This window comes from Carcharhinus amblyrhynchos, chromosome 8 (genome assembly GCF_965287045.1).
Source record: "Carcharhinus amblyrhynchos chromosome 8, sCarAmb.v2.hapA, whole genome shotgun sequence".
Lineage (NCBI taxonomy): Eukaryota > Metazoa > Chordata > Chondrichthyes > Carcharhiniformes > Carcharhinidae > Carcharhinus > Carcharhinus amblyrhynchos.
The window spans coordinates 59,428,020-59,454,313 of NC_137331.1; the positions used below are offsets into that span (position 1 = coordinate 59,428,020).

General features: G+C 40.2%; 1 protein-coding gene across 2 annotated transcripts in view; it reads left to right on the forward strand.

Moving 5' to 3' along the window:
• mybl1 (MYB proto-oncogene like 1) overlaps positions 1-26,294 on the forward strand; it is a 72,462-nt gene that overhangs the window by 37,585 nt on the left and 8,583 nt on the right. For both annotated transcript variants that reach the window (XM_080194891.1, XM_080194892.1), the window contains 6 exons: positions 3,545-3,790; positions 5,397-5,771; positions 6,684-6,826; positions 9,449-9,563; positions 20,596-20,712; positions 20,837-20,944. In XM_080194891.1, the coding sequence (XP_080051017.1) occupies positions 3,545-3,790; positions 5,397-5,771; positions 6,684-6,826; positions 9,449-9,563; positions 20,596-20,712; positions 20,837-20,944 (1,104 nt within the window). The remainder of the gene's footprint in view (positions 1-3,544; positions 3,791-5,396; positions 5,772-6,683; positions 6,827-9,448; positions 9,564-20,595; positions 20,713-20,836; positions 20,945-26,294) is intronic.

Consider the following 26,294-nt stretch of genomic DNA (forward strand, 5'->3'; position numbering starts at 1 on the left):
GCCCAGGCAATGACATTTCTCATGTGTCTGGTCTGAATCCTTGATCAGAGTCATCATCCATGGAGACATCTAGCTCCTCAATGTCTCCCTCTGGCAAGACATCATCCAACCCCCCAGCTTTATAGCGCTAGGTTGTGCAAGGCACAACAAACTACTGTGATGTGTGTTCAGAACTCTGCCTGACTATTCCAAACATTGCAAACATGTCTTTAAGTAGCCAGTAGTTTGCTCTATTAAGGAACCTGTGACAGAATGTGCAGCATTTTATCTCTTAATTGCACTCTAGCTGATGAGTGGGTGGCATGAGCCACTTATTGCTGAGAAGCCATCCCCAAGGCCACTCAAATATCTCTGGCACCTGGGATTGACTCAGTGTGAAAGCTGTGCTAACATGCTAGATCTGCTTTCTGTGATCACAAATGTGTTGGAGAGTGAAATCATTTTCTATTAATGAATCTTCAAGGCTTCCGGGGAGTGCTCAAGGCCATGCGTGCTGTCGATAGCACCCTACACTTGTCGAAAACCTAAGATCATAGAAAATCACCAAGCTCTGATAGTCTGGCTTGCTTCATCCATGTGGAACTGCAAGTAATGGTGAGCTTTGTTGAGACGTCTGTCGTCTTCCTTGTGCATTTGTGGTTCTCCAACTGAGATTCTGTAAAGGTCTCCAATGGAGCTCTGGAAGGATCCGCTTCCATTCAGTGTGGTGGTAACCTTTAGAGTAACTTGCATTGGATGCCCTCAAGTCCATGCTGCCTGAGTTCCTCGTGAGAATGTGAGCTACCACACTCCTGGACAAGTGAAGCCTGGAGTGCAGCAGGGCTGCATCCTCTCTCCTATTCTGTTTCTCATTACCATCAACTGGATCATGTGTCAAACAACATTGGACTATCTCGAGGAAATTCAGTGGACCCTCTTCTAATATATCAGGAAGTCCTAACAATACAGTCTTGAGGCCAAAATCAGACTCTACAGCAGTAAAGTCAGTCCTGCTCAATGGATCTGGACCTGAATGCTGGGGGGCAGTGAAGACAGACATGACCACGTTGAACACCTTTCATAATAGTTGCCCTACATGAGATGTGTAACATTGGGCTGTTTGAATAAATAATTAAAAATGCAGTAAACTTTGGCAAGCAGGACTCAATATGTTGCCTTTGAGAAAGGGATAGTTTGGATACAGACAAAGTACATTTCCTCAAGGCTAGAAGGGCAACCAAAGCTAGGGCTCCCTGAATGTCAAAATGGTAAGATGAACTGGAGAAAGGGTGCATATGACAGATGTAAGTAGATAATACAACTGAGAACCAAGCTGAATATAGAATGTTGAGAGGGGAAGTGCGAAAAGTAAGGAGACAATATGAGACTGGCAGCAAATATAAAAGGTAATCCAAGAGTCTTCTATAAACACATAAATATTAAAAATGTAATATAAGGAGGGTTGGGGCTCTCTGATGAACATCTAAACGTAGAGGCACTTGTGTTTACCAAGGAAGCAGATGCTGCCGAACTCAGTGAAAGAGGTGGTTGTTGCGATACTAGTTTGGTTAAAAACTGATAAAGGAGGTATTAGAGCAATTAGTCATAGGCAGAGATGAATCTATGGAAGATTTGAAAAAAAATGACAATTTTAAAAGCAAAGCATTGCTTGATTGGAAGCCATTGTAAATCAGCAAACGCAGGATTGATAAGTCAATAGGATGCAAGGCCAATGGCAGCAGAGTTTTGAATGACCTCAAGTTGATGGAGTACAGAACATCAAATTAGTGCATGGGAATAGTTAATGAAAACTAAGCAGGAGAGGGTTTCAGCGGCAGTGAGCAGTGCCAAGATGGAGGCACTATTGGAGGTGGAAAGAGGTGGTCTTCATGATGGTGTGCAGATGTGATTGGGACATATATTCAAAGCAAAGGAGTTGTGCATTATTGGGGGGCAGGCAGGTAAGTGGGGTTCAAACCAAAATCCGATCAACCAAGATCTTATTGAATGGCGGAGCAAGTTTGAGAGATCTGATGGCCTTTTGCTTCTATTCTTTACATCTTCTTATGAAGCTCACCTTAGGGTCAGTTATGATATCGAATCAGCCTTTGGATTGCCAGATAAAGGAATCAGTGACTAGGGAATGGAGTTTGTAGAGGGGACTAAAGGCGATAGCTTTGGTCTTCCCAATATTTAATTGGAAGAAATTTCTGCTCATCTAGTAATGGATGCTGGGGAAACCGTGATAAATTAGCCACAGTGGAGGTAGTGAAGTAGAGCTGGGATAGTGCCAACGTATGTGTGAAAACTTGTTTTTACAGATATAGTTGCTGAGGTTGCATGTAGGTTTAAAAAAAAAACTGGCTGGAGCGGGTGTGGTGGTGGTTGCAGTGAGATATTGATCCTCTGGGGACAGCAAAGCTACTAGTGTGAGAGTGGGAAGACAAGATATTGCAGATAATGTTCTGTCTACAATTAGATAGGAATGCAACCAGACAGCTACACTCCCAATCTGCTGGGGGATGGTGGAGTGGCATGGGAGAAGTATGGTGTGGTCAACTATGTTAATGGTTTCAGGCAAATAGGAAAAGATAAGGAAGACTATTTTACCTTTGTCATTGTCATAGTCACATGCTGTTTGGTACCAGTGGTAAAGATCTTTTAATCAAGTGTATGATTAAAACCCTGAATTAATTAGTCCAATGGGAAGAAAAGTGTCAGATTTTCATTTTGGACATAATTGGATAGTCAAATCTTTGGGTAAGATTGAACTTGCAACTGTTGGTGTTTTACTTTCTTTTAGCAACTAACTCTGAATTTTGCTAGTTGGACAAGTAAGCACTTAAAGCACCTACCTTCAGATTGTAATTTGAATGTGAAACTGAACGTTGTATGTTTTACACATTCATTGAACTAAAGGTGACTCTAGGAAAACTGCTATTAGTAATTACATCCTTGGCAAAGCTGGCTTACACATCTGTTTAAGGAGTCTAACATTAGTCTTGTACAAATGACAGAATGTTTCAGAACTTTTGCAAACATTTAGGGTGATTTATCTAGAAATTTAGTAGCTGCATTTGGAGATTCATTATGAAACATGTTTTGCAAATGTGTGTAGAGTTTCACACTTTAGTTTCCAATTCAAGCTGAGGTAATTGAAACCTTCCAAAACCATATTACATAATTAGAATTTCAGTTAAGAAAAATGAATCTTTAAAAATTTAATTACATTATGGAGAACTCGCACGCTCTTGTGGTCTTAACTTTAAGACATACCTCTACGAATGTTGAACATACACTAAAACTATTTTCTGTTTTGACAAACTGAGCACATTTTAAATGTCATGGAGGTAGTTGTTCAGAAGCTAAAACATTTTTTGTTCAATTGGGTATTCTCCATGTGAATGAATTTTGTCTTGATGGGACACTATTTTGGTGGTTTTGACCATGGTGAATCAAATAATTGCTCATATGATATCTTAAAAACAATTCTTTGTATAAAAAAAACTATTGCAAAACAAATAATTTTAGAATAAGCTTATTTTTGTTTAATTGTTTTGTTTAGCCACAAGAAGCAACTGACTTTACATGCTGGTCAAGAAGTTTTTTTGGTGATGAAAGTTTATCCAGTACCTTGAGTAGCCTGGAGGATAAAGCAACTGAAACTTCTACCAAGGAGCAGCTCCAGGGGACAAGCACACCTGTACAGCAGGCATCCCTCAACCGTTTTCTTGCACAAGAGGAGAATTCAGCCCTCAATACACTACATTCAATTCCTGATTTTGCTAAGACATTTGAACTAATTGAAGCAGTAAGTTTGTCCTCTCCTATAATTAAATGTAGTAACACTAAATTCATTTGGCTACCAAATAATTAATAGTGGTACTTGGCAATGGTTTGTGCACTTTTAATACTTCGATGTGTATTATGCATAGATTCTAGCTTTAGTGAAAGATTTTTAATCCCCTCTGTAGATTTGTAGTTTATTTGCAGTAAAATGGCAGTTCCACTTCTCAAATTGCCAGTGCTGCCTTCGTATTATGTCACTCTTTTCAGAAAGAGTGAGATTTTTCAAAGTGATTGGACCTCTTGCACTGATTGTAGTGTGCAAGCTTCTTTAGAAACAAGAATGGACATGAATTATTTTGTGCCCTAGGCAAGGGGTTTCAATCTTCTGCTTTAGTGAGCCAGCTTCTCTGAGTATAGATGATGACAGGAAGAAGCTACAAGTGTAACCAAGGCAAGGTATTTTTGAGGGCAGGAGTTTTTGAATAAAGAAGGAAAGAGATGCAGTGAAAGCTTCTTTTCTAACTAATTGAAAACTAAAAGGAGTTACTTGGAGGGACAGGTAGGAACTTGCAAGGCTGTGCAGAGATAATAAATTGTGAAAGGGAATTCGCTGTAGTTCTCTTGGTGAGATAGTTACATTTCTCACTGCATAGTGCCCAAGTCATGAAGAAAATTCTGCTTGCATTTCCCTGTGCCATTATCTGTTTACACCCACAAGGAGATGAGGTCATTTTCCTTTAATGAATTTTCTCAACTACCATCTCTAGAATCCTTCTTTACTATACACATCTTTCTGAACCTCTGCAGTGTTGCTTCACTGATCTAGCACAAAATGTCATCTCTCTTTTAAGCTGCTGCAAAATCTTAAGACCCTGCAGCAGTGCATGATTTCCCATTCCTAATTGCTGAGTAGTTTAGTGCTGTCAGTTTGCCTGCCGCATGTAATTGAGATCAACCTGAGAAATTCAATCATCTGAGCAACAGTTTCTCTTGTGGTCCTTCCCCCCTCCCCCACTGGATTTAATGCTGACATATTCGAAATTAACCCTAATCTAACAAAAGTATGAGAGAACCTGAAATACCCATTGAATTAATTCATAGTGAGAGAGAGGCACTCATTTTTAATTTTAAAAAGTAAGTAAACTGGCTATTATGGCAATAATTTCAAATAAATGTGTAACTTAAAACTGTAGTTAATTTGATATATTTTTAAAAACTTAAATACTTGCTTACTTATGCTTTTATTTTTCTTCAAAGGTTTTATTGTGTGTAATCAATTGTATGTGGAACCTGAAGATTCTGAATTTGGATATTTATCACCAACAGACCACATCTTCAATAATAATGTAGAACTAAACAGCCACTGTAACCATAACAATAGAATATGATGACATCAATCTACTTGTATTCAAATTGCAACAACCTTCCTTCTCTCTATTTCTTATCCACCAATAAAGGGACTTGCATGATGTAGAAAGTTTGTTTAAGAATGCTAATTTAAAAAAAGGTTGTATGTCCTGCACTGTTATTTGATGGCCATACTGCTGATTCTAAATGTGAATTAAAATGAAACCTTTTGTTATAGCTTTTGTAGTTTTGAGTGTAACTAGATTTTTCCTTTTTCTCAGGACTCTGTAGTGTGGAATGAGCTAACTAGCTTTGACTTTGCTGAAGTCAATGAAAAGGCATCTGCTAAACAGACTCCGGCTAAATTTGAACGTTTGCAGCGCAGAGGTGGAATAGGTTATCGCTTTGATGGCCATGCCATTTCAGATCTGAGCAGAAGTACTTGCAGTAACAGCAGTGGGCAGGGTGAACTCATTCCTATAACGTCCCCTATTGTTGCCAAGTTCAGTACACCACCAACTATTTTGAGGAGGAAGAGGAAACTTCGGCTTGGCCCATCCCCATCCAGTGACTGTAACAGCGTTTCCTTCATGGACAACAGCACAACGAGCCCAAAAAGTACTCCAGTAAAAGCATTGCCCTTTTCTCCTTCTCAGGTAGAACTCTCACAGCTAATGTAATAAGTAGAGTAGACATCACTGTTTATGTTTAAAATCCTTTTAGTTTTAGTTTTTAGCATTATCAAAGCTTGTTTGGATATAGTTTAGTCCAGAAAAAGTAAGTGTAACATATTTAAATTAGGTTTAACTGACTTTTTAAACATCTAAGAATTGTACAATAAAAGCAGAAATGCTGGATTAATTCAGCTGGTCTGGCAGCATCCGTGGAGAGGGAAACACAGCTAACAGGTTTGTAGAAGGGGCAATGGACCCAAAACGTTGACTTTCTCTCCGCAGATGCTGCCAGACCCACTGAATTAATCCAACATTTTTTGTTTCTGTTTTTGTGATATTTTGCTTTTATTTAAAAATTATACATGATTGCTTTACAATTAGGAAAAGGCTAGCCAAATAAGTACAAAAAAAATACATAGTTAATTTATGAATAGGTTGCTATCTAATGCAATAAACGTTTGATCTTTAGAATCATTCAAAGTGAGTTAGATGAATATTATAGGGCAAAAGCTTAAAATGGAAATGAGTTTATGGCTTTTGACCAATGATGTTATTTCAAGAAGCTGATAAACTAGGTATCCTTTACTTAACCAAAGATGGTTTTATTGTAATTGAAAAACAAAATTTCTGGAAATAGCCACAGCACGTGTGTCAACATGTGTGGCAAGTCCAAGATAGTTAACATTTCAGGTGTTCGTCCTGTGTTGGAAATGGTTGTGGTGAAATTTTTAAACTAGATGATAACTTGTCTTTTATAGATGCTGACGTGCTTGCTGGATACTTCCAGCAATCTGTTTTATTTTTGTTATAATTGCAGTTGTTTGTAAACACTTGAAAATCTCAGAACTTGAGAATTAAATCTTTTTAATCTTTTTTCCTGCCCCAAAACTCCAGTTTTTTAATATCTGCACTGGCAATGATCATCTGAACCTTGATAATCCAGCACTTACTTCAACTCCAGTCTGTGGACAAAAGGTTCTGGTCACAACTCCATTACGGAAAGACCAAACACCTAGAGTTCAAAAAGAAAATGCAGGGTGAGTAGCTATAGGTCTTCCTGCCTCCTGATAGACAATTACTATTTGAAAAAATTTTGTTTTTTCCCATTTCTACGTCAAACCATCTTTTACGAAATCTTACATTCACGATATGCAGTCTTTAGATTACTAAGCATACGATATTTAGAATGCATTGTAATATTCAAGGAGCTCGTAATGTAGTTCTGTAAAAGTTAGAGCTTTGGATTGGAATGGCTCAGATGATTCACTCACCCACTTTTGTCCAGGGTTGTTTAGTGTTTCTGACAAGTGGATCCAAAAATTCAAATCACAATTTTAATTTTTGCAATTAAATTTTTTTATTTGTTTACTTCTGCCCTGCCCTGCAACCCACAGAAGAGGCTGGTTTCTTTTCTGAATCAGTACCAGTTTTGAAATGGATTTGGGACAGTCAACAGAATTAAATGTATTCTTCAAACCTATGCCTCAAAGTTGCCACAGGAAAATACCTGCATTTCCTTGCAATTTAAAAAAAAAATCACCAATTCCATTAAGAACTGTCATAAGCTGACTAGAGTCACATTTAAACAAAGATTAGCCTTGTGTCTCATCTTCCTCTCCATCGCTGCTTTCCTGCTATAAATAATGATCACCAATCTTTCAATAGTAGCAAGGGTTGCTGCAAGCTATCCCTTGGGTGGATGCAATACTGAAGAACCATTTTGTGTGCTGTTATTGAAGGTTAAATAGTGATCTCTTAAGACCTCTTGAGTTAGAAATTTTGCTACTGCATCTACATTGCTCTGCTGTATGGACTATAGTCATGCAATACCCAATAGTAGTACCTTTGTTTTGATATGGACAAAAGGATAAAAATGCATGGGCTAAATGGGAGGCTCTGAGAGCAGGCATCACTAAAGATGTCCCTAACTGCATATGACATGACCAGGCATTTCATATCAAGAATGTCTTTATGCGGAGTGTTCCCTCTAGTGAGCATTCAAAAAAAAATTAAAGCAGCCAAACACTCAAACAGAATTGCCTATGCAATCCAATTATCAGAGGAAATGCACTTCATGCATCATACCGAAGACTACACAAGAAAAAAAGGAAATGGAACAGGACAAAAAAACGCTAGAAAAGAAGCAGCTGATGGCTCATAAGTTGCAATAAATAATTAATTTACCACCTACTTATTCTTCCCCCGACTTCAAGTTCTTTACTTTTTGATACTTTTGCCAAGAGGAAATGTTGGTCAGCGTATGGTAGGAAGGAACAGAGCATAAGTGTGCACTCGCACGTAAGATTAGTGGTTGCAAAAATACAGAGTTGAGGCTCTGGTGAGACCACATCTGGAGTATTGTGAGCAATTTTGGACTCTGTATCTAAGTAAGGGTATGCTGGCCCTAGGGAGGGTCCAGAAGAGGTTGATGAGAATGATTCCAGGAATGAAAAGCTCGACGTATGAGGAAATCTGTGCTCAATGGAATTTAATACCCACTTTAAGGCTATAGCTTTATATTACCTTGGCTCTGTAGTTCTCTTGGGTTAGATAGTGTTTCTGATGGTACCTATTTTTGAACAATTTTGTTGTATTTTGAAAGCAGGTAACAAACATTTCTCATCCGACCTATGACATCCAAAGTCCTTTTCCAGACAAGGTGGTGTGTCATATTAGTAAACATCTGTTTTGTGGCTTTTCACACCCTGAGAGTTCCAGACAGTCAATATGTTGCCATGAGGAGCTATCACAAAATTAAAGGTCAATGAGATCCATTTCTTATTCATCTAGCAGCCATTGAGTTTTGATTCCTCTATTATTCATGGTCCTTTCTGTTGGTGGTCCATCTCTAACAAAGGAGTATATGTTTTTTTTTCACAAGTGGCTGTGATTGCCCATATGTATTTGGGTATTCGTTTAAATTTCGGGAACATCTGGAGCTACATATGGTCAAGTCACATGATATGGTACAGTCACCATAAATAGCTTTCAGCGTCCACTTTTTAAAAAAATTGGCTTCAATTTTTTTAATACCTTCATGTCTACAGTGGTACAGCCTTGGGGCATTTTTCTTTATTAACAGGGGGATATAAATGCAAGTTATTGTTACAAAGTGCTATCTTGATTATAAATTGGGAGGGTAGGTTCAGTGTTTCCTTCCAATATATTGATAGATTGTAAAATAATAGAGCTATCTTGTAAATGCAAGTGATCAATGTATTAATAGTGATTAGATAACAAATTGAATCTAGAAGCTATTTGTTTTCAATAAACTATTCACGAGTAACTCCTAGGGGAGATAAGCTAGTATCTGAATAAATATATATAATATGACATTCTTGAACTTGACTGAATTAATCATTTATTATACATAAAATGCTCTCTTTTTGCCAACTTGTAAGTGTATTAGGTTGGTGTCAAGAGATTCAAAGGGATGCTCAGCTTTTTTCAGAAAAAACAAAGCATTAATCTAATTGACCAAATCAAGTTTTCTTTGTGTTGCGTGGTTATTTGTAAAATCCATTCAAGTATATAATCTGATTTCTCTGTTTCCACTCACTCGCTTCAAAAACAAATGTGATCTCGTATTACAATTAAAGTAATTAGAAACTGTTCTTTACATCCTAATGACATTTAACACTGCAATCTGTGTCTTGTAGATTCAGGACCCCCACAATAAGACGAACTGTTTTAGATAGCACACCAAGGACACCTACCCCTTTTAAGAATGCACTTGCTGCCCAAGAAAAGAAATATGGGCCTCTAAGAATGGTGGTAAGTGCAGTTTTGTAGATTAATGCTTGTTGGCTTAGTTCTGTTCAGCACATTTGTCTGTCTTGAGGTTTTTCACTTCTTTTGTTCTTCCATTCAATTATCCATTTGTTATTTCACTTTATGAAGCATTCTCATGTAAACAGCTGAGTATTACTAATCCATTGGACTTTCCGATCATACCTACTGTCCTTCAACGGAAGGTTGCGTAAACATTATCAGGCTAACAGTTATGTCAAGATATGATGGCATGAAACTCCTTCATACAAAATAAATTTGGAAAGTAATTGTATACATACTAAAACATATATATTGGGGGTAGTGTATTGAGATGGATAGAAAACTAGCTGGGTGTCAGGAAACAGTAGAAATAAATAAGTCTTTTTCCAAATGGCACGCAGTGACTAGTGGGGTATTATAGGGTCAGTGTTGGGACCACAGCTATTTTCTATATATTAATTTATATGAGGGAACTAAATTTAATATTTCCAAATTTATAGATGACACAAAGCTAGGTGGGAGGGTGAGCTGTGAGGAAGATGCCTCATCCTCACCAACATGACTGCCGCAGATGCAGCTATCCATAACAGCATCGGTGGGAGTGACCACCGCACAGTCCTTTTGGAGATGAAGTCCTGTTTTCGCTGTGAGAATCCACTACATCATGTATGGCACTACCATCTTGCTAAATGGTTCAAATTGATCTAGCAACTCAACTGAGCATCTATGAAGGACATGGGCCAAAAGCAGCAGCAGAATTGTGCTTGGCTACAATCTGTAACCTTTGACCCAGTATAAACCCCATTCTACCATTGCCACCAAGATAGATGATCATCAGTTGGGGGAAATCGGTTCAGTAAGGGAGACACTACTGGATTGGGATTGAGGGGTAGTTGTGAAGAGAGGCTGCTGTGAGTGACTATATGGGGGAAAAAGGGTTACTAAATTTCAGGGGTGTTCATAAGGGGTTGTGAGTGATATGTGTCGGAAGGGTTGGGAATGTCGCTTTTAGGATGCAAACTGGCTAACACCATTGTTGAAGTAATTTTTATTGATAACATATTTAGCTTGAACACACATCTGCAGTGAATCTGAAGGTTGATCCTGACCATCTCTAACATGCTGTCTGACCTTCAACCCTATATCATGTGACCCCATACATAATACAGAGTGCACGCTTTAGTATTCAATACTGAAGCCCACAACCACATTCAGCTATTATCATGACATTTCCATTTTCTTAAACACAAAAAACACTTGTTTCTGTTAGAACAAAATAAGCTGTGAGTATAACTTATTTACGTACACAAAGGCCAGAATTCTCCAACTGTTCATGCCAGTAGGATTCTCTTATTCTACTGGCAGCACACCCCAGTCTGTGGGTTTCCCAGTGGTGTAGAGTGCTTTCAGTAGGAAATCCCATTGATGGTGGCGGGATCAGAAATTCTGTCACCAGCATACAGCACGCCACCTTCCACCACCAAGAAACACGCAGCTGGGAAGCTGGAGAATCTCACCGAGTCTCTCAATTATTTGTTCTCATTTTATTTTGGTCATTGTATTTTCTTTTGCTCATCTTTGTATCTCTGGCTTTTTCACAATTCTCCCACTGGATGGTCTGAAGGTTGACAGGTAATTTTGAAGGAAAAAGGGCCTTCTCAAGCTCTGTCGCTTTCGCCTTTTAGACAGTTTTCAGAACTCTCAGATTTTGTCTGGTTATTTATTGCTTCACTGGTGAACTCTAGATCTTGATCTTCAGGTGCACTTTTTGATTCAGAACAGGGTTGTGTTTTATTTGTTTTCTATAGAAATTTCCAGTTTCCCCTATACTGTTGTCTGAAGTCTGCACTATTAAGACCTTGGATCTCCTGTGATTCCTGTGACAGCAGCAAGATTCCAAAGCCTTTCCTGTTGAATCCCCACTGTCTCCCATGTTCAGTTCAGACAAAGGTCAGGCATCTTGTTTCTGCAGTCTGTTCACGCTGGGTCTATATACTGTAACTCATGACTGTGGAAATAGCCATTGGAAGCTTGGTTCTTAGTCTTCACTCCATCAGGAGCTATGCTGGAGATTGTCCAATGTCTTCTAATGGGGTATTCATGAAGACCAGCAGAGTCAGTAGGAGCTGGCTCACCTTCTTCACAATATGTCCATCATTCAGCTGGATTGTGGATATTTGGGACATGAAGTCCCAGTCCTCTGTAAATTTACAAAACTCGATGCTTGAGAAATGCGGACTGCTGAGTGAGATGAGCACTTGAGGTTTGCCATGGCAAGCAAAAATTTATTTCAAATGATTTATTACAGTGATGCTCTTACTATTATTTCTCAGCAGTACAGACTCAAAAAAAAAAAGTATTGAATGATAATTTACTGCTGATAGATACTCGCTGTTGTTAAATGTGAATGAATCCACTCCAGTTTTCTGCCAGGACCCCTCCTGGAACACTGGATGGATGAAGTGGTTATTTTTGTTGTGATTTACTGTACTTTTGGACACTATATACATATTCACCATTTCACTGGTTTGTGCTCCTGTCCCAGGCCAATACATTACATCTCGAGCTCTTCTCCTGCATCTTTCTCTGCGAGCTTTCGTGTAGAGGTTGCAATGTTTCGTTCCTTAGTGTTATAGGAATTTCTCCCTTGAAAAGTATCCCCTCTGCTACATAAGGTTCCTCACAAAAGTTCGAGTACTCTTTTACAGCAGAAGGGATTTTGCTTTAATGTGTGGGATAGCCAGTATGCACAATTTGCTGTAGTTTTCTCGGGGTGGCATTGTTCTTGGTCGCTTCTCTGATCTCCAGTTTGGTTACAGTCATGGGAAATTCTTTGTCAGTATGTGAACCTGTGCTTCTGCTTTTTTGTCCTCCTCTTCTGTGATGTATATTTCTTTTACCAGTTTGTATTTAACTCTGACCTGGTACTCCTGCAGATGCAGTAGTAATCTTTGGATTCTTTGATGTTCAGGGGTTTATAGCTTCCAAAGACTTTTGATTCCACCTCCATGTTTTCACCTTAGACAAACTGGTCGAAGCATTCTAAGCCAAACACCATTGCAAGCATTTCTTTCTATATTTGGGCACAATGCTGTTGTGTTCCAGTCATTGTCTTTGAACCGTACACCACTGGTACTACATTTTGCAAGAGGACATTCCCAGTCTGGTCTTTGAAGTGGCCACCAATATATTGAACAGTTGACTGATGTCAAACTTCTGGTGTTTGGGTCAGCATTGTCTTTGGACACTCAAAGCTTCTTGTAATGAATTTCCCAAGATAGATCACCATTCCCAAAAACTTTTCCAAGTCTTTCTTACATTCTGGGAGTTGCATGTTCATGATTACTTCAATTTTACTGTGGTCCAGCTTCAGTCCCTCATGTCCCAAGTACTTGAGTTCATGAAGACCTACTTTGCACTTTTCCATCTTCAACTTGAAGTTTCTTTCTCTCGCTCTACCAGCACTTGCCTTAGTCTATAGTCATGTTCTTCTCGTATGGCTCCCCAGACCACCACGTTGTCAATATAGGTTTCCACATCCTCTAACTCTTCAAACAGCTGCTTTTAGTGTTCTGTGGAACATCATAGAAGCTGAATTAATACCAAAGGTAAGCATAAAAACCTGTAGCACCCGTATAGTGTTAAAGGTACAAAAAGAGGAGATGCATTCATCCAGCTTGACCTGCCAGAAGCCTGAACTCGAATAGTATTTATAGAATCATTGGCCTCCTTCTGCAGAGATTCTTTCAGCTCATCAAGCCTGCACTAACAACAATCCCAACGAGGGCAAATGTGTAACCCACATATTTACCTGACACTAAGGGGCAATTTAGCATGGCCAATCAACCTAATCTGCACATCTTTTGAAGTGTGGAAGGAAATCGGAGCACCCAAAGGAATCAGTTAATTTGCACGTGATCTCTTCTACTGTGGGGAAACTGATGATGAATTCTGCACAAAAAATAATAAATGCTGGATAACCTCAGCAGGTCTGTCATCATCTATGGCGAGAAACAGAGTTAACATTTCAGGTCTGAATGATCCTTGTACAGAAGAAGGCTCTGTACAGCCTGGTTTAGATGTCCTGGATCCATAGAACCATACAGCACAGAAGAGGCCCATTTGAGTCTGCACCAATGCATTAAAAACTCCCACCTAATCCCATCTGCCAGCACTTGGCCCAGAGCTTTGAATGTTATGATGTGCCAAGTGCTCATGCAGATAATTTTTAAAGGATGTGAGGCAGCCTCCCTCCAGCACCCTCCCAGGCTGTGCATTCCAGACTCTCACCACACTCTGGGTATAAATGTTTTTCTTCACATTTCTGCCGCCTCCCCCCCCAAACCCCAAACCTCCTGCCCCTCACCTATGTCCCCTTGTAACAGATCCTTCAACTAAGGGGAACAGTTGCTCCTTATCCATTCCATCCATCTTTCTCATAATCTGTACACCTCGATCGGCTCACCCTCTGCTCCAACAAAAACAACCCAAGCCTATCCAATCTCTCTTCGTAACTTAAATGTTTCATCCCAGGCGGCAGTATCCTGGTGAATCTCCTCTGCATTTCCACTAGTGCAATCACATTCTTCCAATGTGGCAACCAGAGCTGCACACAATACTCGTGCTGGGACCTCAGAGTTCCATTTCAACTCCATAACTTGCCTGCTTTTGTAATCTGTTCCTTGATTGATAAAGGCAAGTGTCCCTTATCCAGACAGATTTGCAATTCCCAAAGATCTAATTTTTCTGTGATTAGAATTGGATTAACCCACTTTGTTAGTTCTTTAGTTTTCCTGATGATGTGAAGCTTCTCCATTCTGTTTAACTCTGCTTTCAGTCAGTCTATCAGCGTTACTGGTACTCTCCTGGGTGGGTGTGTTTTGGATGTTATTGTTTTTGTCAATCTTGGTGTGTTCTTTTAGGCAACCAATCCACTGAAAACTTTGCATTCAATCTGGATATCATCAATAATGACAGTAATTATTCACAATGAATGGAAGTGCTCAAGACTTTTTATAGTTCCCTTTAAGTGTGCATTTGCCCTCCACAGCAATTTCTTTATCTGTATAAGTACTCAGTTTCACTTTTGTTTTGTTTAGCTGTTTTCTTTACTTACCTGATATAGGCTTATGGCAGTGACATTTGCTTGTGCACCTATGTCAAGCTTGAAATTTACCATTATGTTGGCAATTTTTAAACCAATCTTCAAGTTGTCTTTGGAAATTATTGTTACTGCACCAAAAAATTGTCTTGTCATCGTCTGCAATGGTGTGCACTTTCTTCAATTTACACATCTTGATGAAATGATTTAGTTTATTACAGTTCTTGCACTGCTTTCTGTAAGCTGGACAACTGTGTGGTACATGCTCTGTCAGCATCAACTGCATTTAAATGTTTTAATAGCAATTTTGTTCTTTCTATTTTCAGGCTTTTTTTTCCCAGCAATGTTTCTGTTTAACTGCATCTAACTGCTTAATATTTTGTGGCTTATCACTTCTGTCCTTTTGTTTTAATCTGACATTTTGTTAACTCTGCTGTGCAGATATTGCCTGAGATCAACTTCTCTCAAAAGCCATTCTCTCAATCATTTGTGATCCTGCAAATTATTGGGAAGAGGGCTTGACTATGCTGGGGTGAGGGGGGCTGATTACAATATGCAACTGGGGGAGAAAGGAGCTTCACTGAGTCTTATCAGGGTATTAAATAAAGAACAACCCAGCACAGGAAACAAGCCCTTCGACCCAACGAGCCCGCGCCGCCATTTCAACGAAGCATTTTCCTACACCTACCCTGCCCCGTGTGCATGTGAATGGTACCCCTAATGTAGCCAGATTCAGGGGAGAATAGTGTAGGGTCAATTTGGTACACCAATCAGCCTAAGAGCACATCTTTGGGGTGTGGGAGGAAACCGGAGCACCCGAAGGAAACCCACACAACCACAGGGAGAATGCGCAAACTCCCACAGTCACAGGCCCAAATCCATGTATCTGCACAGCTAGCAGTGATAGTCACTGAGCTGTTGTGGTGCCTGCCTGCTGGTCCAGGATTAAGCACACACAATGACGCAAAGTACTAGGCCACTCTCGAAACCTCCGAGAGCAGCCCACGCATGACCCACCGTGTGCATGCCCCTCGTTTGACAACAAGGTGGACCGACACCTGTGGATTAAAAGACACAAAACATTAACATGTAATATTACATTTCCAGTGTCGTCCCAAGTCTCTGACCCTTTTTAATACTGTCTCCTATAACCCTCCATCTCTGTTTCACTCGTGCCTATCTAAGTAAACCTGGCGGATACTGAGGTGGAATGTCAGGCAATACAGCAGGATATAGATAGGTTGGTACATTGGGCAGATAGGTGGCAGATGGAATTTAATCCTGACAAATGCGAGGTGATGCATTTTGGAAGGAATAATGCAGAGAGGAGCTACGTGATAAAAGATAGACCGATTAGGAGTATAGAAATACAGAGGAACCTGGGAGTGCAGGTTCACAAGTCTATGAAGGTTGCGACACAAGTGGAGAAGGTTGTGAGGAAAGCTTATGGAATGCTAGCCTTTATAGGAAGGGGTATAGAGTACAGGAGCTGCTGTCTAATGCTTCAGTTGTACAGAACGTTGGTTAGACCGCATTTGGAGTACTGCGTCCAGTTCTGGTCACCTTACTACCGGAAGGACGTGGAGACTCTGGAGAGGGTGCAGAGGAGGTTTACCAGGATGTTGCCTGGCATGGAAGGACTGAGTTACGAGGAAAGGTTGGAGAAACTGGGACTTTTCTCCTTGGAAAGACGGAGATTGAGGGGAGACATGATAGAGGTATATAAGATACTGAAGGGAATAGATAGAGTCAATAGTGAGAGGCTGCTCCCTAGACTGGGTACAATTACGAGAGGTCATGATCTAAGGGTGAGGGGGGAGAAGTATAATTTGGATGTGAGAGGAAGGTTCTTCACGCAGAGGGTCATGGGGGTATGGAACGCGCTACGGAGTAGGGTGGTGGAGGCAGGCACGTTGGACTTGTTTAAGGTTTACTTTGATAGACACATGAGCGAAACAAGGATGGAGGGTTATAGTAGGGGGTATTAAATAGGGTCAGAGCCTCGGGAGACACCGGAAATGCAGACTTATATGTTAACGTTTTTGTCTTTTTATTCCGCAGGTGGAGGTCCACCTTGTTGTCAAACAAGGGGCATGCACACAGTGGGTCGTGCGTGGGCTGCTCTTGGAAGTTCCAGGAGTGGCCTAGTACTTCGTGTCGGTGTGTGTGCTTGATCCTGGACCGGTAGACGGGCGCCGCAACAGCTCAGTGACTAGCACTGCTAGCTGTACAGATACATGGATTTGGGCCTGTGTCTGTGGGAGTTTGCGCATTCTCCCTGTGGTTGCGTGGGTTTCCTCCGGGCGCTCCGGTTTCCTCCCACACCCCAAAGATGTGCTCTTAGGCTGATTGGTATACCAAATTGACACTATTCTCCCCTGAATCTGGCTAAGTTAGGGGTTCCACTCGCATACACTCAGGGCAGGGTAGGTGTAGGAGGATGCGGCGGCGTGGGCTCGTTGGGCCGAAGGGCCTGTTTCCTGTGCTGGGTTGTTCTTTGTTCTTTGTTTAAACAAGTCCAACGTGCCTGCCTCCACCACCTTACTTGGTAGCGCATTCCATACCCCCACGACCCTCTTCGTGAAAAACCTTCCTGTAGTATCCAAATTATACTTCTCCCCCCTCACCCTTAGATCGTGACCCCTCGTAATAGTTTTCCCCAATCTAGGGAAAAGCCTGCCACTGTTGACTCTATCTATTCCCTTCATTATTTTATACACCTCTATCAGATCCCCCCCCTTAATCTCCGTCTTTCTAAGGAGAAGAGCCCCAGTTTTTCCAATCTTTCCTCGTAACTCAGTCCTTCCATACCAGGCAGCATCCTGGTAAACCTCCTCTGCACTCTCTCCAGGATCTCCACGTCCTTCCGGTAGTAAGGTGACTAGAACTGGACGCAGTACTCCAAATGCGGTCTAACCAACACTCTGTACAACTGAAGCATTAGACGCCAGCTCTTATACTCTATACCCCTTCCTATAAAGGCTAGCATTCCATAAGCTTTCTTCACAACCTTCTCTACCTGTGTTGACACCTTCAGAGACTTGTGCACTTGCACTCCCAGGTCCCTCTGCATTTCTATACTCTTAATCGGTCTACCTTTTTATCATGTAACTCCTCCCTGCATTATTCCTTCCAAAATGCATCACCTCGCATTTGTCAGGATTAAATTCTATCTGCCCAGTATACCAACCTATCTATATCTTGCTGTGTCACCTGACAATCCACTTCAGTATCCGCCAAACCTGGCATCTTGGTGTCATCTGCAAACTTGCTGATCACACCATGTATGCCCTCTTCCAAGTCATTTATATATATTACAAAGAGAAGAGGTCCCAGTACTGAGCCCTGCGGCACACCACTGGTGACTGACCTCCAGCCAGAAAAGGACCCTTCCACTACTACTGTCTCCTGTTGCCCAGCCAGTTTTCAATCCATCTAGCTACCTGTCCTTCTATCCCATGTGCCTTAACTTTTTCTACCAGCCTACCGTGAGGGACTTTGTCAAACGCCTTACTGAAATCCATATAGATGACATCAACGGCTCGTCCATCGTCAACCGTTCTTGTCACCTCCTCAAAAAATTCTACCAGATTCGTAAGGCAAGACCTCCCCTGCACAAAGCCATGTTGCGCATCCCTAATCAGATCGCAACGCTCCAAATGCTTATACATCCTATCCCTAAGAATTTTTTCCAATAATTTTCCTACCACCGATGTCAAACTCACTGGTCAATAATTACCAGGGTTATCCCCACTGCCCTTTTTCAACAGCGGTACCACATTAGCTACCCTCCAGTCCTGTGGGACCTCACCTGTGTCCAAAGAAGAGACAAAGATTTGCGTCAGAGGCCCAGCAATTTCATCTTTCACCTCCCTAAGCAGCCTGGGATAAATACCATCAGGCCCTGGAGCTTTATCTGTTTTTATGCTACCTAAAAACCCTAGCACTTCCTCCCTCGTAATGGATTTTTCCTTCAAATGATCTACAGCTCCCTCCAAGACATTACACGACACCAAACCCCTCTCCTTCGTGAATACCGACGCAAAGTATTCATTCAGGATCTCCCCCATTCCCTCAGACTCGATGCATAGCTCCCCTCCTTTGTCCCTAAGAGGACCAATTTTCCCTCTAACCACTCTCTTGTTCCTAATATAAGAGTAAAATGCCTTTGGATTTTCCTTAATCCTATCAGCCAAAGCCAGTTCATGCCCTCTTTTTGCCCTTCTAACTCCCCTTTTAAGCTCCCTCCTACTCTCTATATTCCTCCAGCGCTCTCTCCGTTCCCAGTTGTTTCGACCTAACATATGCCTCTCTCTTTTTCCTGACCAAGTCTTCAATACCCCCTGTAATCCACGGCTCTCTAATCCTGCCTTTCCCATCCTTCCTCTTTGCTGGCACGTGCCTTTCCTGCAACATTATCAGTTTGCCCTTGAAAGCCTCCCACTTACCACCTGTGGACTTGCCTGCTAACAACCCCTCCCAATCAGTGTCCTTCAGCTCCCTCCTAATCCGGCTATAGCTCGCCTTCCCCCAGTTCAGCACCCTTCCCTTTGGACGGCACTCATCCCTTTCCATTTTTATCCTAAAATAGACAGACTTGTGGTCATTGTTAGCCACATGTTCGCCTACTGCAACCTCAACCACCTGACCCGGCTCATTACCCAACACTAAATCCAGTATAGCCCCCTCCCTAGTCGGGCTAGTTACGTACTGCTCCAAGGACCCTTCCAACACACATTTTACAAATTATGGAGAGCTTATTTGAAACCTAACTTGAGGATAACAAATAGTAAAATTTTTACAAGTACTTCAAAAACATTTTTTATATTTTTATATGTGCCAAGCCATAATACGTGAACTTTAATTATACTGAATGTCAATGCAGGTTTACTGGTGTTTTGTAGTTGCTGGCGTTTGGAGTCTTATGAATTTGCAAGAATTTTTTTAAATAGATTCTTTCATGGGATGTGGGCACTACTGGTTAGGTGAGCATTTGTTGACCATCTCTAGTTGGGTTTGAGAAGGTGGTAGTGAGGTAAAATGGGGTCACGTTGGAAAATAGTTTGTGGGCCATTGCTGCAGCCCTTTCCTTCACTTTGCATGTACACAATCCAGCAAAGTCATGTTCTGTTGTTCACTTTAATTTTACCCTATATTACATGCATCAGTTGACACATAGACTGGAATTTTCTAGCCCTGCCCAGCAGGAGTCAGTGGACCTTTGGCTGGCTTGTTGCACCCATCACAGGGAGGCACAGCCATTGCTTAACCAGAAGCCGATTTGTAGGCCAGTAAGTAGGCATGGGAGCTTGGTGCAGGTTTAGACACAGTCAGCAGAGTTCTAGATGACTCCCATGGCAAGTGGAACTTGGGAGGCTGCCAGAATTGAATTATAGTAGCCAAGTCTATAGATAACAAAGGCATGGGGTGTAATATTTCAGCAGCAAGTGAAATGAGGCAGGGGTGGAGTTCGGTGGTGCCATAGAGGTGGAAATAGGTGGTCTGAATAGTAGTGCAGATTTCTGGTTGGAAGCTCATCTTGAGACCAAATGGACACCAAGGTTCTGAACAATCTAGATCAGCCTTAAACAGTTGTCTGGTGGGGGTTGGAGCCGGGGAAGGAGTGAAGTTAATATTTTATGAACTATTTTCCTGTCAATTTCTTCACTTTGGCTCCTTTTCACATTATCTCTCATGACAATTCTGTGGAGTCTCAAATGTTTTTAAAATATTTTGCCTTTTGAGGACTTGTATTAAAAATTAATTCTTGATCCTATTTCATATATTATATTTTATAAAGGAACAAATAAATTTTAACACAAAAGGAAGTCTTAAAGTTATTTTAAACTATAATAGCTCTAAGCCGCTTGAACAGTTTAAACAGCTGCTATAATTTTAAATGAGAAAAATGTAATCACTCCTCTGTTTACCCAGCCACAGTCACTTGCGCACTTAGAAGAGGATATTCGAGAGGTCTTGAAGAAGGAGACTGGCACTGACATATTACTTGGAGAAGAAATGGATCCCATCTTCAAAATTTGTGAGCAAGAGGTGCTAATGTAGTTTCTTAGTTCTTGCAGCCTGAATAGTTTGATTATGGCTATTCTGACTGATTTGCAAATCCATGGTATTCATCTTTACTCCTGTTGTTTTCCCCACTCCTAACAAATCGCAGCACGTTGCTCCTTTCAAGAAAGTTCGAAAATCTCTTGTTTTAGACACATGGATCAAGGATGATCTTGGTACTCAAAAATTCACACAGACCTCTGTTTCAGATGTACAGGTGAGTTTATTAATGCATATTGGAAACTTTGCAAAGTAGTCATTTTTAGAAACAAATTAATTAAGCACTAGCATGTCTTAAAGAGAGAATTGATATGAGAACTGTTACAATTTGCAAAACAATTTGTTGCAATTAGCTCAAGTTTAACTTTCATATTAGTTATCATTGCTTCACCTGGTTGATGAAGTGGTTTCTTTCAGATACCTGCTTAACTACTTTCCTTACCATATAAACAGTTTTATTTAAATCAACTATTCATACTATGTGTTACAGTGGGGAAGCTCTGTGAGCTAATAAAATTGTACATTTACAATTTTTCTGAGATTATATCTATCACTGGAAAATTACTTTTTTTAGAATGCTGTCTTTCTGACAACCTGTTTTCTGATTTTGTTCTTGAGTTTTCCCCATGATTTCTTCTTGACAAAGTAGATGATTTGATCTTGGATCCTTACTGTTTTTATTATTTACCTGAATTCCAAAGAGATGAGCAAAACAAGATCTAGTAAATTTACCCATTGGCTATTAATTTCCTTCCTTTCCCAGTTCACAATCTTCTTGTAGGGAACTATCCATTTAGTCAGCAGGCTAGCGATATAACCTGCCATTACAAACTATCCACTCAACAGCCACAACTTGCGCAATAAAAATGAGTTTCACTAACAGACTACATCATGGACTGTTCATGTCGAGCCATTTGAATCGACTTACAGTATTTGGCAGTACCATATAGCAGTTACTGCACTGAAAATAGGCATGTTGCCTCATTAATAGTATCAGTTTGGCTTGAAATTTTATTGGTCAGAAGGTTGCGGATTAAAATCCCATTCCATAAATTTAACTGACACTTTGTTGCACTTCTGAGGGAACACTGTTTTATCAGAGGTGCAATCTTTCAGTTTAGATGTAAAACTGAAGACCCCTCTGCCTGCTCTTTAGACATGAAGGACGCTTAAATTATTTGAAAAAAAAGCAAGTTCTCTCAGTGGCTTGGCATATAATTATTCTTTATTATGCCATCAAAACAGATTAACTGGTCATTCTTATTCATTATTGTGGGACCTTGCTGTGTAAAATGGCAAATTATGTTGGATTTAATGCAGAAAAATTCAACTTGGGCTTAGTATATTTAACTAAATTTGAAGGGGTTCACTATGAAATTTTTAAACTTTCTACATACTTCCTCCTGCAACTGATTTAATTGTATTTTTTAGTAGCATTCATTTCAGAATGTGTTTAGAATTAGCAGAGCTATCCAAATGAAATATTCGTGAACAAGGTCTCAGCCTCTGGAGGATTACAGGGAAAATCCTTTTTTGGCTATCTGCTGAAAGAATTGATGATACTTTAGCATTTGTTTTAAAAATTGAAACCAGACATTGAATTTTATCCTTTAAAATAAAATTCCTTTTGGAGCCATTAATTCACATTTGGTATTATGGTAGCTTTAGATTTGTTCCATAATGGATTGCTGCTTTATTTCGAGGTCCATTGTTCATTCAACCTCTACATACAAATGGAATTATCAGTAACTTTTCCCTTTTTAAAGGTTCACCTGATATGTGACAGTTCCATTCTGTGAACCTTGATTCCATGTTACTTATACAACCTCTCTATTTCTAACCATTGACTCTCAAGGATAGGATAGAATTGCTCATCAGTTTGGAGAGTGAGGACGCCATTGCTTCTTTTGAGGCTTTGTGAGGGGTGAAATTTCTTGAGGTTAAAAGCCTCAAACTGCTTCTCAGGGATGTGGTATTAGGTGAGGAGAGATTTGGAATTGCTTATCCAATTTTTTTTTAAATATTGATTCATGGGACATGGGTGTCACTGGTTGGCCAGCATTTATTGCTCATCCCTAGTTGCCCTTGGGCAATTGAGAGTCAACTACATTGCTATGGCTCTGGCGTCACGTAGGCCAGATCTGGTAAAGACAGCATATTTCCTTTCCTAAAGCATCTTGGTGAACCAGATGAGATTTTCTGACATTTGACAATGGTTTCATGATCATGGGTAGATTTTTAATTCCAGACACTATCAAATTCCACTATTTGTCTTGACGGGATTCGAACCCAGGTCCCCAGAACATTAGCTGAGTTTCTGGATTAATGGTCTAACGATAATACTATTAGGCCATCGCCTCCCTCCATGGGATGGAGTGGGCAGGATTCTAAATTGCTTCTTGGTAACAGAAGAAGAACTGAGGTGTTTGATGTATTGCTTATTTTTTTGCCAACTCTACATGGCATTCTTGGCTCTTGCTCATTGCTGCAAAAAAATTATTAAATACTCTCCACTTGTCTGGGTGAGTGCAGTTCCAACAACATTCAAGAAATTCGACACCATATACAACAAAGCAACTTGCTTGATCGACACCTCATCCATCACCTTAAGCATTCAATCCCATACCATCAACACAATGCAGTGCAGCAACTCACCAAGGCTTCTTCAACAGCATCTTCCAAACCTGTGGCCTGTACCATCTCAGAGGATAAGGGCAGCAGATGCATGGAAACACTATCACCTTCAGGTTGTCCTCCAAGCCACACATTATCCTGACTTAGAACTATATTGTTGTTCCTTCACTGTCACTGGATTATAATCCTGGAATATTTTCCCTAACAGCACTGTGGCTGTTAACACCACATGGACTACAAGGGTTCAAGAAGATGAATCACCACCACCTTCTCCAGGGCAATTGAGATTAGCAATAAATGATGGTCTAGCCAGTGATATCCACATTCCATTAATGCATTTTTAAAAATCAGGTTTTGCTCTTTACAGAGGAATTGCAATGCTTCAGTTTTATCAGTCCCCTCCAGTATCTTCCTGTAATGACTTCAGCCAGGCTAATGTGGTTCGCTTGCTAGAGTATGAAACCCTAAGTTAATTTGAGTTTGTTTTTTTTTGTTTGGTATGAAAAGAACTACCCAATGAGTCTTCCCTACCAAAAAAGTACCTGATGAGTTTTCGTAAGTTAATTTTGTCTAATTTGTTGGTACACAGTAAAAAGTACCTGATGAGTCATAATTGATAGTTAAATCAGGGAGCCTCATGCTCCCTATTTAAAGCAGGTGTGTCAACCTCCTAGCCTGCATTCAGCAGGGAGCAACTGGAGAGCTGGCTGTGTACAGATGTATGGTGTAAATAAAGTAACTTCATTTACTTCCGCTTCCGTGCAGTTATTATATTTCCACTAAAGGGAATCATCACATGATTGCACATAAATCTTTAACTTTTGTATTATTCAGTGGGGATTTAAGTTGAATGGTGGTTCTCGTTCATGCGAACAGTTCATTTTGAAGCTTTTTGAAGCAGTTTATAAGTTTAAGGAATGATTGCTGTAAGATGTCAGCTCAGAGTAAGTATTTTGGCACTCTTCTTGTCTGGTTCATACCAGTGAAACAACATACTTCCATTTGTATAAAACAATTGAATGAAGATAGATGGATTGTCCACCATAGATATGATCATTTTTGTTCTTAGGATGTATGCGTTTATACATTATAATATGTTCAGTTTAGAAAATGCAGTTTCTTCAGGAAGGTTGATGAAATTTTGCATCCTTGTGTACTATGAAAAGCAATAGAAACCCTACAGTGCAGAAGGAGGCTATTTGGCCCATTGAGTCTGCATCGACAACAATCCCACCTACGCTCCATCCCTGTAACCCCACATTTACCCCACCAATCCCTCTAACCTAGTATCCCAGGACACTAAAGGGCAATTTAGCGTGACCAATGCACCTAACCCACACATCTTTGGACTGTGGGAGGAAACCAGAGCACCCAGAAGAAACCCACGCAGACACGGGGAGAATGTGCAAACCCCACACAGACAGGGACCCAAGCTGGGAATCAAACCCAGGACACTGGAGCTGTGAGGCAGCAGTGATAACTACTGTGCAAGATTAGTGACACTCTTTCACTGAGTTTTTTTTTTGCATCGGAGGTTACTTTGTTTACATATACTACCTTTTCCCACAAAAGGCAAAAAAACCTATTGGAAAAAGTCATTCAAGTTACAAGAACAATATGTAGCATTTATTTGGTGTCTTTAATTTTGAATATGTCGCACCACTATAAAGAATATCTCAAGCAAAATTGAACAGGAATTAAAAGATGTTCGGAAAAAATGACCAAATACTTAGCCAAAGAATTGAGCTGAAGTGGAGGGGGAGATTTTTTACTGGATGAAATTGTGGCTCATCCAAGATTGGAAGGGCAGTTCCACTGAGCTGGACAACAGAATAGGATCTTTGGAAAAGATGGTGTTTTTGATCTTTTTTGAAGACAAGCAATTGAGGCGTTCGAAGCGGGTTTGTGACTTAAATTTGTGCCGTGGCAAGGGTAAAAAGATGGATTTGGCTAGCATTAACAGTTAAATTTGTTTGCAAGATTTGTGATACAGAAGTAAAAGGTAACAGCAATACAAAGGTTGTTCATGTAAATTGGGAAGAATTATAGTTTGTGCAACCTAAGTGTAGTTGTACTCTTTGAATGAAGTTCAATATGCACCGACAGAGCATTTATATTGTCTAGTTCTTCCTGCATGTAGGGGAGGGCAAAATCAGATAAGCTGGTTTTCCTGATTTGCTATCGATGACTCTTGCTGGATTTGTGTGTCTGATTTTTGGGGCCTAACAAGAGTCAGTACCTTTTTAGGAGAGAATGAGGAAAAAGTGGCAAATCACAAAATTATAAAGTAAATATTGTTCTAATCAAAAGATGTATTTTTTAAAATTTTGCATTTTTGAAGCCTTTTTTCACAGCGAGGGGTAAAATTACAAGTGAGTCGATCTAGATTTGTCTTGCATGTCCACAGGTCTTTGGCATGAATCACTGGGTAAGTTTAAAAGTTGCTTGCTTATATGCCCTTTTTCATTAAGAAAGAATGGGGGAAATAAATTGCCTCCTTTACAGTCTGAGAGCCTGTTGACCAGCTCATTACTGAGGAAACTTTTAGGTTGCACAAACTATAATTCGGACATCATCACCACAAATACACAGAGCAGAAATGTTATCTTGTCTGAGATAAAGCAACAAAATACTTCAAAAGCTATATGGTTTGAAACTTTTATACTGGTAAGCTGTGGCACTGGTCTCTTTGAAAGTCTGTATGCATTACAGGAAAAACATTCCTTCATTTAAGTTTTTATACATGTTTCAGAGAAGTAATTAGTAATTTTTTTGGAGAAACTACAATTTGATCATGTGTCTCCCCATATATCCTAAGTACCTTCAGTTCTGGCTACTTGAGCCCAATGTTTACTGCAGATGGAAAAAAAACAGATGTCCCTCACAATCCACATAAATTTGAGTATAATGATGTCAGGTCACCTTAATTCTTC